The following is a 15,126-nucleotide window of genomic DNA, read 5'->3' as shown; positions in this document are numbered from 1 at the left end:
ACACCCTCAGAGTCTCTCTTATGGATGTCCAGTGGTGGTCCTCTATGTTTTTAAGTTCATCCATGCTTTGTGTTCTCTTCCATCCAGATTATGAAACATGGGAAATGTTGAGAGCCAGAACGGGGACCATGCCCTTTACGGTAATGGACGTGGCTATTTGTCACGCAAGCACATGTCTCGGTCTCTCCGTATCTCCAACAAGCAGTCGCGGCGCTCTCGCCACGCTTCGTCGGGGAAAATAGAGCACAGGAACTCTGAGACGAGCACACGCTCCAGCAGCACCCCCAGCATCCCTCAGTCCCTGGCCGACAATGGGCTGGAACCGTTCAACGAGACAAATATCCTCCCCGACTTTGGTAGCCCCATTTGGGTGGACCGGGTGGCCATGAATCTGCGGCCTGTCTCCTTCCACAATGAGCTGGCGAGTCCTTCGGCGCACATGAATGCCATGCACATAACTCTACCTGGCCCCATGGCAGAAGAGGTGCAAGACCATGATGACTACGCGGTGAAGTACATCCAGAAAACCCCGGAGACTTCCAAGGAGACCGTCAGCTTCAAGAAAAGGTCTAAATCTGCAGACATGTGGCGAGACGACAGCCTGGAGTTCTCCCTCTCCGACGTCAGTCAGGACCACTTGACCAGCACGGAGGAGATCATAGACATGTCCAACGAGAGGGACTTCACGGACTGTGAGGGCCGCCTGCAGTCCAGCCCCCCAGACCCCAGCGACAGGGCCAACTCCCTGGACGAGCTGTACCGGCAGCCCAGCCCGGGCCGCAGGCAGCCGCTCGGACGCTACGCCAAGTGGCACGACAGCAGCAGGGCTGCCCGGGACGGCGAGGACGATAAGATGCTGTCCCCTTCAGAGGAGGAGGGAAACACGTACGGGGCGTACACGCTGCCCTGCCGGCGGTCTCACTGCCTGTCTGAAGGCCTGAGCAGCCATCAGGCTGCACTGTGCACCAGCATGCAGGGCCGGAGGGCCAAGACTATACAGGTAAGGCGTTTAGGACTGTCGCAGTCACAGATGGGAATATTGTACTTTGTGTAAGGATAGGAACATGAAATATTAACTGAACATTAACTTGCACCGCTGCCTTGCAATACCAGCCTAAAATAAATGTCAGCTTCAGTTTGAAAGAGATGTCTGCATGTTGGGAGTTCATCTCAACAGTTCTGTTGCTGCTTCTGCCTTTTTTCCTTTATTGTTAAGAACCAGTTCTTGTGCAGCGTTGAAAAATTTGATAAAGAATACTAAATTCCAGGAGTGTGCATTCTTAAAATGTGCCAAACTGAGGCAGACAAGACAAGCATTGTTAAAAAGAGCCACCTTGGGAGTCTTTTTCTGAGAGTTTACACTGATACACTTTTCTTTGCTGTGCAGTCCAATTTCTGCTGCATGACCGTCCAATCATAGATGACATTCATCGATGTGTTAACAACACACACTAATATCAAAAAACCACTTGGCGAGATTGAATCACACTCCTTTACCACACGTTTCAGACAATTTGACAACCATGAAATCCCCAAAACTCTGGGTTTTCCGAGTCATAACAAATCAAGAGGCAGCTTTTATCAAGTATTAATTTTCTGTAACTCACACAACACGTAATAAATGGATTCTCTTTTAGAAGACAACATAATTTAATGAAATAAAGCAGGTTATAGAAGAAGCAACTCATTCTCCATTGAATGGATTTTAAACTGATCTATTCATGTATTCACAGAGCTGCTCTCTGAGGTTAAGGAAATGTCAAGGCCCTGAACTGTTTAAGCTGTGTCAAGGCCCCTTTGTGTTTTTTGGACACCGTATGTTTTGCTGTGCAGAATCTTAATGTCGTCTTGTGGCATCGCCAGGAAGACAACTCCCTTCATTCATTTTTTTTTTTTTTTTTCCCCCACTGCCCTCTATTGTGTCTGAGCATTTCCTCTGCTGCATTCACCTCACGGATAATAAGCTGCTGAAACAGATTAGGTGCAAAAAAAGAAAGTGTGTGTCAGGGGAGCGATGTGTCGCTTCCTGATGAAACTGTTGTTTTCTTTGGGAGAGGAGACTGCAACGATGAGGCGGAGGAGGAGGAGGAGGAGGAGGAGGGGAGCGGGAGCAGCTTCAAGTCGCTCCCTGTTAGAAATGCCTCACTCTTTTGTTATGATAATGAGGGGAGGCCTGTGGAAGAGTGTAACAGTAAAACGTGTGTGGTGGCCCTGTCACTACGGGGCACCGTCAACCCCGCTGAATGGAGCTCCGGCGCGCATGATTGGATCATGTGACCAGATGTAGATACCGAGCTCAAAGTAACCCCCTTCATCTCCCAGGAGCCCGTGGCCATGTGGGTAGGAGAAGGCAGACCCTGCGGTGCCAAGGCCCGGGCAGGCTGCAGTCGCTCAGCAGACGCTTTGCTGCGAGTAATTCATTTTAAAGCAGAACCCCAGGATTAGGACACACACGAACCCTTGACACCTTTTTTTTTCTTTTGCAACATGTTTGCCTCTCCAGCTTCGTCTTGTATCTGCGGAGACCGCTCGGCTGTCAGTCAGGAGGCGAGCCGTTGCTGCTGACTTGAGAGATGGGGAAAGCGCGGCGGCCACGCCATGCCGTCTCACCTGTCTTGTGCTTCTGCCACGACCCAGGATGTCACGGGCGGCGAGGGGAGCGAGTATGAGGACAGCGGCATCGACGGGGTCACGGCGGAGGCGGAGCACCAGTCCCGGCGCTACAAGACCATGTCGGCCTCCTTCTCCGTGTGCTCGGTGCACGGCAGGGGCATGTTCGCCGGCAGCGACAGCGGAAGCAGCAGCGGCGGCGGCGGGGCCAACGAGTGCGTGCAGGGCGTCTACGAGAACTTCCGGCAGGAGCTGGAGATGAGCTCCTGCCAGACGGAGAGCCTGGAGGAGGCGGGGTCGGCCCTGAGCGACGAGCAGAGCACCATGAGCTCCGCCTACCAGTCGGACCTGCTGCTCAGCGTCGTCCAAGGGATGGTGCGCAAAGCCGGCAAGCTCGCCGTCAAGAACTTCCTCGTGCATAAGAAGAACAAGAAAGTCGAGTCGGCCACAAGACGCAAGTGGAAGAGTTACTGGGTGTCCCTGAAAGGTGTGTGACGTCGTCAGTGTGGCTCCAATCTGATGTACTGCTCGCCACTTGTTTGATATCAGCGTTTGAATTGATTTTTTGTTTCCATACTTATAAAAAGTTACTGTGCACTGACTCTGATCACTTCCAACAGCGTCTTTGAACACCTCCCGCTGCTTCTGTTTTTGTACTAGTGGCAGGCTTCTCCTTGGGGGCACCAGAGAGCTTCAGAGGGGGCACAGCAACAGGAAAAATCTAATCGTCAGGGACATGACTATAAATGATCATAAAAATAAAACGCTTCAAGGTTAAAACTACACATTTTGAAATGATAAAATAAGCCGTAACTACAACAGTAGTAGTGGAGTTTTGCTTTTTATTGTCCATGGATCACAGCAGTATTGAAGTGTTATGTCTTATAATATGAAAAAGAAGAGAAGGAAACTAAACGTTAAACCATGAAATTGATGCTTTCCTTGAAACAAAACATGCAGGAATGTTGAGGAAAGCAAATCAGTGTGTTACTTTTACGGCAATAGGTTAGTGAAGCAAACATGGAACCAGAGGCTTTCTGGTTCAAGTCCCAGTGCTGCTGCGTCACTTCTGTGGGTCCCTGAGCATTGCCTTCAGCCGCCACCTGCCCAGACTGCGACAGGAAGAGCATCTGGGGTGAAACTTGTGTCAGATCAAACATAACAATGGAGCAGCAGAGACAACCGCTGATGCAGAAACACTGAAAATCGATTTTTAATATTCACATAATGACCATATAGAAATTTTCATGATAATATTTTCTGCCATTTCCTTTGACTCGACGCGTCTCTCCCTGACACAGCAGTTATGCTGCACTTCTTGTTGTTGGCCACTGGAGAGCAGAATTAAATTGCTTAGAAGAACTGGCTTTTTGAACCCACACACATACACACACGCACATGTATTATATTATTATTATTCTTCCTTCCTGTGGCCAACACGCATCTGTGCTGTCAATTAATGTGTTGTTTTGAAATTCCCAGGTTGCACTCTGTTCTTCTATGAAACCGATGGTCGTTCAGGGATTGACAACAACAGTATTCCCAAGCACGCCATCTGGGTAGAGAACAGCATTGTCCAAGCTGTACCAGAGCATCCAAAGAAGGACTTTGTGTTCTGCCTTAGCAATTCCCTCGGAGATGCTTTTTTGTTCCAGGTAAGAAAAGAAAAAAAAGCTGAAATGTCACCTCAGATAAAAGCAATTCGTCAAGCAGAAATTTAGTGTATGCCGACTGTTTCCACCCTTGTTCTCTTGGCTTTTCCATAGTAACAAGCGGTAAATCAAACCACAGAGCACAAATAAAGACCTTTTTGTTTTGCATGTTGTGGAGCTGCTGCTGTGGTGTGTGACCTCTGACCTTTCGCCGTCTGACCCCAACGTAGACCTGCAGCCAGACGGAGCTGGAGAACTGGATCACGGCCATCCACTCGGCGTGCGCCACCGCCGTCGCCCGCCAGCACCACCGGGAGGACACGGTCCGGCTCCTCCGCGCCGAGATCAAAAAGCTGGAGCAGAAGATCGACATGGACGAGAAGATGAAGAAGATGGGGGACATGCAGCTGTCGGCTGTCACCGACACCAAGAAGAGGAAGACCATCCTGGACCAGGTCTGTTAAAGCTCCTCACAGAGACCTCGTCAGACAGAGAGGACAAACTCTCTCTGATATTTCTTTCTATATTCCCTCTTTGATTGGATTCCAGCCTTTATTTATTCTGAAAAATTCACCTCACCATACAGATGGAAGGTATTCAAGACCGTTTCAACTTTTCCGATATTTAGATGAGAAAGAATAACATACGAGAGAAAATGTGCAAAAGCAGCTGAATAAAAATGGTTATTTTATTGTATTTGAACACAAAAGGTGCAGTGAAATATATTGATGAAAACCATACTCGTGATTTTATTATTACTAATGTGTATGCAGGATATATTTGCCTTCAGAATTGTGCCAATATGCTATCATAATAACTGTAATATTAAATTGGATTTGGTTTGGTGCTTCATTTCAAACATGCAAAAATAAATAATAAAATAATCAATTCAAAATCATTAACCTTGCATAGAGCAGGAATTAAATAGTTACAAATTTCATCAGTAGAAAGTTGTTTTAGTTTATTTTAAGACCTGTTTCACTTTTGAGGTTGAGCTCAGTATCTTTAATTTTTTTATGTTTTTTTTTTTTATTTATTAGAATCTGTTTGGAAAGTGTAAAACTGACCAAAGAAACAAACATTTCACTATTTGTAGCTGAAAATGTGAAGGATCAGTCGCTTGATTTTTGTGAAAGATGACATACACATAATGGGGTCTTACTATCCAACAACACACTTTGTTATTTGTAGCAAAAGAGCATAAACCTGACATACAAGATGTTATTGGTGGTGACTGAAAGTCAGCATATGGCCACTTGTGCCAGAAGGAGAAAAACTGAAACCTTGAGAAGTTAAACATACTGAAAATGTTGAAATTACTCTTAAAAGATAGAAAATAATATTGAAACAAAGTTAAAATGAAGAGAAACATTTGTCGAAGACAGGGTGACGTAAAGGCCAGATTAAAGAGCTGAGTAGGAGAGCGCAGAAACTAAAAGCAGCATCACCAAATGATTTTGTTCAGCTTTTAGGAAAAACATCTCAAAAATAAATATGAATGCATCATATTGTGTATAATTGGTTTGAGTGCTTTTTGGTTTTATTTTTAAATATTTTATGGCTGCAATGAGACGTTGGAGAGGGCGATTTTCTTTTTTCCCTACTCTGTACAGTCTGCTAGTTTTCAGCACTGAAGAAAAAGAAACACCACATATTAATTCTAATGTATTTGCGCAATTAGAGCTGCAGTTTTAATGAAAACAAACCTGCTTGTGCTTTTACGGGCTGATGAGCCTGGAAACGTCCGTGAAAGTCTGAATGAGTGTTGGTTTTGTGGAGGATTACATCCACGCCAGGCTCCTGCCTTCGCCCCCCCGCTGGTATCTGTGCCTGTTAACACCACTGAGCAGGACATCTGCTGCGAGATGAAGTTCAGCTGAAGACACAAACTATCAAGAGGGTTTTTTTTTTTCCTACTCATACTTGTTCATTGCTGTAGTCAACAGACATTATTTAGGAAATTGTGCATAGCTTTCCTTATATACAAGTACTTCTTCAAGAAACCAGAGTTGAAGGAGGGCGTTAAAGACCATATTCCTCAATTATCATCTGTATGAGGCTGTTGACGCTGCAAATATCTGCTTTTTTGTCTCTTGGTATGCGGTTGGCACCAGTCAAAAACTTGCCACTCTCTCGGCTGATTCCAAGGATTGTTGTGGTTAATGGGTCCGTTTAAAGGGAGGGAGAAAAGATCAAATGGCCTTTGTTTTGGTCAGTTAGGTAGTAGTGCCCGGTCGGCGCTGATCTGTTTGGCAGCGTCGGGTTTCGGATTGTGCGAGGCTGAATGGATGCGGGACGGCTCCTTGGAAAGCCGAAGCGCTCCCAGCCTCGATCCGCCGGTGGAATGCGCAGTATTGTTTCTCTTCGGTCTCCAGGCGACTTGGCAGTAACACAGAGCCCTCCGCCATGGCGCTGGCCGTCTCTTCCAAACACCAGAGCGGGACCGTGACTGGGAGGGGATGGCCCAGTGAATAACAACAATGTCCTGCTCCACTGCCCCAATAAACATCAGACTATTAGGCACACAGGGCGCAGGTTGGCAGCACGGGGACGAGCGGAGAAGCTCCGTCCTGGTCCCGAGTTGACAAGAAGAAGAGCTTCGATGAACAATTAAGTGTTTTTGTGTGTGTGTGTGTGTCCCTGCAGATCTTCTTGTGGGAGCAGAACCTGGAGCAGTTTCACATGGATCTCTTTCGATTCCGATGCTACCTGTCCAGCCTGCAGGGAGGAGAGCTCCCCAACCCCAAACGCCTGCTGGCTTTCGCCTCTCGCCCCACCAAGCTGGCAATGGGCCGACTGGGAATATTCTCAGTCTCTTCCTTCCATGCACTGGTAAGTATCCTCCATTTGTTTTCTCGCAAAACCAAACAACTAGTACCTAAAATGGCTACAATTCATGTGTTGTTCAAGTCATGTGTTGTGTTTTTAAGTTGCTTGCAAAACAGTGTTCTCCAGCAGAAAGCACTTTAAACGTTTGTTTGATCGCCTTGAGCATCTCCTGAACACAAACTGGTGTTTGCACCTAAACCTGCAGTTGTAAAGTGGTCTTCTTAGAAACTTTTATCCTGCTTTCTAAGATAGTAACTGGAGCAGCCTGCTGCATCACCCTCAAAATACTCTTTGGCATTACTTAGCACACCTGGTGGCTCCGCCGTCAGGAAATTGATCGCAGAAGCTGCAGCACTGTGTAAAAGCACGTTTTTCCCCGGTGACTGCTATTTTAGAGGATGGGTCTCACACGGGGCACCTGCTTGGAGAGCTCCTGCTCGGTTTTCGCCCTCCCACTGCTGCACGGAGGTTATGTGCTCTCGATATAAAGGGACTTGTTGCGGAGGAAAACGCTATTTGATTTTTAGAGACGTGCTCGCAGATCGGCGAGGAACTTTTTTTTTTCCCCCCTCGCTACCGCCAACGCAATGCTCCAGAGCGGGTGGGTGTCGGAGCTGCGTGATAGTGGTTCAGGATGTCTGTTGCTGAGAGCTTTCCTACACTCCCACTTCTAATTGAATCCTCTCCAAATTCATGAATACCTGTATCAATATTGGGCCTAAAAAAGAGCGAACCAGCGCCTACATGGATTTCAGAGCTGTTGTTCCTGCAGGCTCATAGATGTTACCTTTTATCCTGAACATTTCATGATAGCTGGCTTCATCTTATCACAGATGATAGTAGTAAATCTGTAAAATGGAAGATGTGCCAACATTTCATAACATTTTGCACAAATTCAGTCATAAATAGATCCTTTCAGGTCACATTTGTAGTTATTGAATCATGAAATATGTGAAATTTTACACTTCTCCTATAGATTATATTATCAAGAATTAGCACGTAATGTAGTAGAGGAAGTAACTATGTTTTAAATTGTTCTCTCTTATTAGTAAAGCCGTTACAGACTGAAAGAATACATTTGCCCCTATTGGTTCCTTCATGTTTGGCCTGCCCGTGTTGTTTGTATACTGCATGTTTCATGGTTTTCTCTCATCGTGGCCGAATGTGGTGACAGCTTGTTGTCCTGCTCTCAGTTTTCTGTGTTTTATTCCTGGCTGTGCTGCTGTGTTTTGGCAGGTGGCCGCTCGCACGGAGACGGGAGTGCGGCGGCGAACGCAGGCCATGTCTCGTTCCTGCAGCAAGCGCAAAAGCAGGTTCTCGTCCCTGTGGGGTCTCGACACTACCTCAAAGAAAAAGACTAAAGCCCATCCCACTGTGAGCCAGGTGTGTGAGCCATCAAACCCTTATTAGGCTTTCAAGCATCCAGGAAGTTCTTTGTTTTTGCCCTTTCTTGGAGCATCCATCGACAGTTCTTCTGGAGGTATGACGACTTGACCTTTGTTTGTTGTTTCCTCGCTGCAGGTGTTTGCTGATGGCGACGAGCCGACGAAAAAGTCTGCAGATGGCTTATATGCCAATCCTGCAAAGGAAAACACAGTAAGGATGACTCATTCAGTCTGTTTGCATTAATTTGTCAGGAAGCGGTAGGTCAGACATAAGTCGAAACTTATTCAAATACATTTTTTGATCTGCCTTTGAACTCTATTAAATGTTCTCCTTTCTTGTATTGCGATCAAACAGCACCACAGATGGTGAGAGTTTCCAACATGACAGCTTGTCAGGCAGATCAGAGGATCAAATGTGTCTTTCATTTCTGCCTCTTTTTTATTTTCTCATGTGCTTTGGGATTTTTTTTTCAGTGTTATTTTTTTCAAAGAAAAGATTAATTTGTCGTCCCTGGAGTCTCTCTGCATGTGCTTGAAGGCGCTTCTGTGTGGACTTGGTATGCGTGGATCCCATAGTTCACAAACACTGGTGACTCTGAAAATCAAAGCTAGTTGTAGGTGTGAGTGTGTTTTTCCTGTGGTGGACCAATGACCTGTTCAGAGTCCATTCTCCCCTCACTCAGAGCGAAGGGAGCCTGAGTTGAATAAAGTGGTATTAAAGATGGACTGATCGTCCCACTCTGTGGCACATGGGCTTCATATTTGCTTTTGAGTTTGTTGAATCTGGGTTTGAATCCTGGTTGCAGCAGAAGAGGTGTCCAGTGACCAAATTCACTGAGATACAAACACAGAGCATTTAGGTGTAAAGTGCCTGAAGAAGGTTTTAATCTTTGTTTAAAGTCAATAAACTCTGGCTGCCTGATTGATCATTGCGTCTGACCTCTGTTTACCTTCATCGATTTCTTCTTTCACTTAGAAAAGCGAGGAGGGGACGGTGAAAAGCCTTCCTCGGCCCAGCACAGAGAGCGACATCTGGGTGCCCGACCACCTGACCCCGTCCTGGGTTTGTCTTCCAAACGACCAGCCTGTTCTGACCATCATCCAGCCCGGGGAGTCGGCACTGTGTGTTCTGGAAACCATCTGCAAGGTAGCGGCAGCCGACCACCGCCGCCATCGTCTGTCCTGAGAAACACTTTAAGATCCCGGAACAAACGTCCTCTCTGTCTTAATTCCAGGCTCATCTGCTCGATCCCACAAAGCACTACCTGCGGTTGAAATTCCTCATTGAAAACCAAGTGCAATTTTACATTCCCAAACCAGAGGAGGATATCTGCGACTTGGTGTGTAGCCGCCTTGCTTCAACATGATCTTATCCGTTCTCCTAAATCAGATTAAAGATTAAAAAGATGTTTTAAAGAGGCTGCAGAAGCATGTATGAGGAATCACAATAGAGAAAACGCGGCCGCCGTGTGCGCCATGTTGAGAATTATAAAAAGGCTCTGTATTTTCATCCGATTCTGTCTGGAAAGATCGTGCACAAAGAAAAAAAAAACATATTCATGGGGAGCTTTTATTATTTATTATTAACAGTCAGAGCAGCGGCTTTTGTGTTTACATCATGTAATCCTCACACGGCAGACAGTATCCTTCACAGGGAAAAATTAACATTCGCCTTCCACACTGTCATTAACCCGCCCACCAAGCTATGACAAAAGTAGTCTGACGATTATATAATAAGCTGTGTTTTTGTTCTTCGCAGCTTTACAAAGAAATCGAACTCTGCTCAAAAATAACAAAGATCATCCAGTTTGACAGAGATGAGTCCTGCATGATTGGTTACGGTGAGACCAATTTTCACTTTAAATGTCTTAATGAAGCTCGAGTCAAGATGCGATGTCTTTTCAGAGTAGTAATTGCTTTCCTCCGGCCTGCTCATGATCTGTATTTTTTCCACACCATTTCCTTTTGTGCCACACAAATCCCTCGGTTATATTTCATATTGCTCATCTCTCTCTCGCTCTCTATTTCACATCTGAATCTCACATTTCCTGCTTCAGGTTTCTCCATTTCAGTGGTTGAGGAGGACGGGATACAGCAGCTCTACATCACTGATGTGAAGGCAGGGGGATTAGCCTTCGCTAAAGGTTTGCTCTTTTCTGAAATACTCTGCATTCGCTGTTTTATGTGTGTTGTCGAAACATTTTTCTCCAGCTGAGGCCCGCAGGTCTTTCTCTCTTTCTCAGCTTCCCTTCAAAAAGCATTAGTGCATTGTGACTCAACAGGTATAAGATGCTCATGGAAGTCCTAGACTGTTGCAGATGACTGTAATCATCAGCACGCTGCCTCTCCCCGGCCTTTTATGAGAAACGACACTGTGGGTGACGTTTGGCCACAGCCGCTTCGCATCGCTGCCCCTGCTATGAAGACGGACCGCAGGGTTAAGTGATGCCAAAGTATCATGCTGGAATTGGTCACGGTGCAGGTGGAGGGCACGCAGCGATGCTTTGAAGCGGGGACAGAGACATCTGCAGCGTCAGGAATCCTGAAAGAGAAAGCATGTCCTCACTGATTTATTTTCCTATTTTAGCGACTTTAATTTCTGAATGTTCGCAGTTTGCCAGCTCCAAATAAACTGTGAAACGTCACTGATATATAAAGAAATAGACACAATAACAAAACGACAGCCAAACCAACAAAAGAAGAGAAAACATAGTGTTATTTCTCTTTTTGTCCAGGGTACAGCATGGATATTTCTCTACTCCATCACAAGGCCAACACAGAGAGAAAATCTCTCACACTGACACCTACGGAAAAGTCTTGTTTGTTGCAGTGAGCATAAATACCAAGAGAAAACTCATGCACCGAGACAGAAACCATTAAAAAAACTCCACACAGGAAGGCATCGAGCCTGGAATCAAACCCGTGTCTTCTCACTGTGAGCTGAAAGCGCAAATCACTTGCAGCTTTTGCAGTTTCAGCAAAAATGCAACCCTTGTCATTGTGCACATTTTATGGATCCTTATGTACCAAAAACATTTCAAGAGTGTGAATAACCTCGTCCATTAAAATCTGATTATTCAGAAGAGTGTTTACAACAAATTAACTGCAGCCAGTTATCAAGCTAAAGAGACACAAAATGGACTTTTAGCATCAGGGGGGTAATAACTGACTCCGGACCGCCACAATGTCCAATGAACTGTCTTGTTGAGTGTTGCGATGTGGATTTCTTTTAAATACACTTATATATTGATTTTATTGTCTTTAAGCTCTTTCATCAGATCTCAGCCTTCTGGCCAGTGTATAACAATTCATTATGACCATCAAACAATGCAGATTTTTCATAAATTAAGAGCATCATTTCGTGAATTTATCAGAATTAATCACACATGTACTAAAAATGTATTAATTTTGAATTTGCAGGGCATGAGGGCATCCCTACATGACATTAATCATTTTAGGGTTTTTTCCCTTCATGTTTAGTTCAATATGTTCAGACTTTTAAAACAGAAATCCCATTTTTCGGCAGTCTTCACACTTGTGGTTTTGTTCTTTTAACCAAAGTTAGAAAAGCAATAACAGAAAAGGTCTCGCTTGGTTCAGTGATGCTTGTGCTCTCTCTGGCTTTGAGCTGAAATGAATGAACAGAGATGCATTTGGGTGATTATGTCTGGTTTTACCAGTTAAGAACGGTCAATCAGCCTCATTGTGATGAACTGCGATGTTTGTTTTTCTGAGAGCTCTTTGGTCGGAACTGTGTTTAGTCTTCATTAACTGCCTTTTGAAACACTTTTTGGAAATTCTACCCTACAAACGCAGCGATCCTGCCCGGATTCCTTTAATATGTAGTGAATCTGATGCTCCCGTTGGGTTATCCATCCATAGAGTCGTTAATAAACATCAAATACATGTTTGTGGACTGTAAAAGGAAGCAGTTGATCCCAGGAAAGACAGACAAACAGGAAAAACATGCAAACTCCACACAGAACCTAACCACTGTGCGGCCCTTAGGATATTGAGTTATTATGAATCAGCATTTTCTGACAATATTACCATCTTAACACTTCAATCAGCGATCTAATGGGCAGTTAGTTGATGCTGAAAACAAGGCAGATGGTAATTACCCTCTCATATCAGGCTAATTAGAAGACGTCTGTCTGTTGCATTGAGGTCCGGCAGCCAAATTGAATCACGGCTGTGTGCTTCTGCTCGCAGGTCTGAATGCAGGAGACGAAATCCTCCAGCTGAACGGGAAAGACTCGTGCAGCCTGAATTTCTCCGACATGAAGGCCGCGTTCTCCCAGGCCTCGCTGGCCCTGATGGTCTACACGCTGCCCTCCGTGGACCGCCGCCAGCTCTGCTACCTGCCGCCGCGCCGCTCCGACGCAGAGGAGGACCTCTACACCGACATCTTCTCCCAGAGCCAAGGTGAGCCTCATTACAAATACAAGTCAGGTATGCAAATCCACCAAATCTCAACATTATTTTTTCATTAATCATTGACGGCTACCTCGGGTGACTTGTGACTTTTACAGGCTCGATTAGCAGAGAGCGCCAGGAAGGTCCACTTGAAAACCACCAGTTCCCACACGTCCACTGCAGTGTATTAAAACATTACTCATAAAATGCAGTGTTGACTTGGCATACAATTTCTTTTTAATCCCTCTAAAATGGCAAATAATCCTGTCTTTGATTTTTACCTTACAGAGTCAACATTTGTTGTACATTAGATGGTCGTTTTGAGCCACTTTTGGAATTTTGGCTCTTTGTTATGATTGGTTGTGATCGAGTTTATATCTGTTGATCACATAGATTACAGCACTGTGTCAACAAGAGCTTTAGACCAATGGGTGTCAAACATGAGGCCCGCTGGTCCAAAACCGGCTCTAATCCGTCCGGCCAGTCAAACCACCAAGCAAATCATAAACATTTGAAAGATAAGACAGATTTTTTTCAACAAAAGAGTAGAAGACAAAACACAACAGTGAGACCCGAGCTCAGATGATGATGAGGCTTTTAAAATAACTTTAAAACCAAGCTGTAGGAAAAAGTTTAGAGACTTTTCACTATATTTTGAACCAGAAGGTTTTATTAACCAGAAGGCTTTATTTTGAGATTTTAGTCATTTTCTGTAATAATTTCTTGATTTTTGTGAAAATATTAACATTTTCATCACATGTAGTTTGCTACAATAAATAAAAGCTTAGAAGTTGTGGTAATATTTCACTGGTCCAGCCCTCTCAAGATGATTGTGGCCCCTGAATGAAAATGTGTTTGACCCCGCTTGACCTCTGTGTTCAGTTAATTTTACACCTTTGGATGAAAACACATATTGCAAGACTTGGTAAAGCTGGAAATTGAGTAGATTTACTAGATTAGCATCACAAAATCGCCTTTGTAATGATTTCACAACTTGTTTTGTCTCATTTAACTCATTATTTACAATAAGCTGAAGGATGCGGTGTAAATTTCATTCATTCAGGCTTTGCACATTGTGTCACAGTTCTTTGTTATAAAACTTTCTATCCTGACAATACAAGATCAAATGAAGCCTGTAATTAATAAATGATTTGTTTGCTGCAGAGGAAATCCTGGATGATGGCGTGGGACTGCTGCTGGAGAGCTCAGGAGACAGCCTGGACGACGACTCGGAGATATTCAGCGAGTTCGACGAGTGCAGAAAAGTAAGAGCAGAATTTCACTGTATTTTTCCTCTTTGTGTCTTAAGTACAACCACAGGAGGAAAAAAAAGAGAACGGACAGCACATCTCTCACATAATATTGCTGGCTTCTCAGCCTCGCTCTTGTCCTTGTCCTTCACAACATCCCCTCTCTGCTCTCAGTCGGAGGGAGAGAAAAAAAAAAGCAGCTCATGAACGTTTTGCTTCTCCACAGTTTGAGTCACCATCTGTTACCGGCTCATTTTATCTGGCTTATAAATGCAGCGCACGCTTTGGATGTACATCGGGGGGTTAACAATGTCCCTCTCAACACAAATGGGAATCAGGGTTTTTGTTTCAGTCTTTTGTTTTGTTTTCGTCTCCCTTCATGTCTGATTTAATCAGCTTTTGAAAGCAGAAACACACAGAAGCCTAAACATCAATACACCCCAACATGAATGGAAAAAGAGGATCTAATGCTCCACAGATCTGAAATGAAGTCAACATATACATCAGCCAAGAGACAGATCTGTCCTAATGATTAGGCTTGAATTTTAATAACCTAATTAAGTGTGTTTATTATTGAGATTTACTTCAAATGCATTCTCAGGTTGAAGACTGAACTACAGTGCATGCAGAGCAATGCTTTTTCATTCATTTCTGCAAACAAAATTGTAAGTCTGATATATTGTAGCTAGATCGGTCCCGGTTACTGCTTGCTTTTTCTGATCTTCTTCTCAAACGCTGCACGTGCTGTCGTACAAGGTGGAGAGCGTTCTGTTTACATGGACCTGAGTGCTGCGTGCAGCTCATCGAATTGCAGGAATGTTCCTTTTTCTGCACCATCGCCTCTCGTTTACCAAATTGTATATGTTCTGCTGCAGTGTGTTTCGGGGCTCTGAAGAGCATTTTTATGAGGCAGTTAGTAAACACAGCATGAACATGACTGTTTTTGGAGTCACTGGACCAAATATTGATGCGGCATCCAGTCTG

General features: G+C 44.7%; 1 protein-coding gene across 2 annotated transcripts in view; it reads left to right on the top strand.

The window, feature by feature from the left end:
• Positions 1 to 15,126, top strand: part of LOC115400337 (T-lymphoma invasion and metastasis-inducing protein 1-like) — a 43,220-nt gene that overhangs the window by 11,433 nt on the left and 16,661 nt on the right. The window contains exons 3-15 of one of the 2 annotated variants that reach the window (XM_030108142.1): positions 88 to 1,000; positions 2,638 to 3,097; positions 4,093 to 4,265; positions 4,493 to 4,717; positions 6,909 to 7,094; positions 8,328 to 8,474; positions 8,613 to 8,687; positions 9,453 to 9,623; positions 9,712 to 9,816; positions 10,236 to 10,317; positions 10,534 to 10,620; positions 12,689 to 12,901; positions 14,057 to 14,157. In XM_030108142.1, coding sequence (XP_029964002.1) covers positions 98 to 1,000; positions 2,638 to 3,097; positions 4,093 to 4,265; positions 4,493 to 4,717; positions 6,909 to 7,094; positions 8,328 to 8,474; positions 8,613 to 8,687; positions 9,453 to 9,623; positions 9,712 to 9,816; positions 10,236 to 10,317; positions 10,534 to 10,620; positions 12,689 to 12,901; positions 14,057 to 14,157 — 2,928 coding nt within the window. In that variant the 5' untranslated portion in view covers positions 88 to 97. Of the gene's footprint in view, positions 1 to 87; positions 1,001 to 2,637; positions 3,098 to 4,092; positions 4,266 to 4,492; positions 4,718 to 6,908; positions 7,095 to 8,327; positions 8,475 to 8,612; positions 8,688 to 9,025; positions 9,034 to 9,452; positions 9,624 to 9,711; positions 9,817 to 10,235; positions 10,318 to 10,533; positions 10,621 to 12,688; positions 12,902 to 14,056; positions 14,158 to 15,126 lie in introns of those variants that run through there. The other variant, XM_030108144.1, reaches the window with a different exon arrangement.

Source organism: Salarias fasciatus, chromosome 14 (genome assembly GCF_902148845.1).
Source record: "Salarias fasciatus chromosome 14, fSalaFa1.1, whole genome shotgun sequence".
In the NCBI taxonomy this organism is placed as follows: Eukaryota; Metazoa; Chordata; class Actinopteri; order Blenniiformes; family Blenniidae; genus Salarias; species Salarias fasciatus.
The sequence above is the reverse complement of the archived record's forward strand: the minus strand, read 5'-3'. Positions and strand labels throughout refer to the sequence as shown.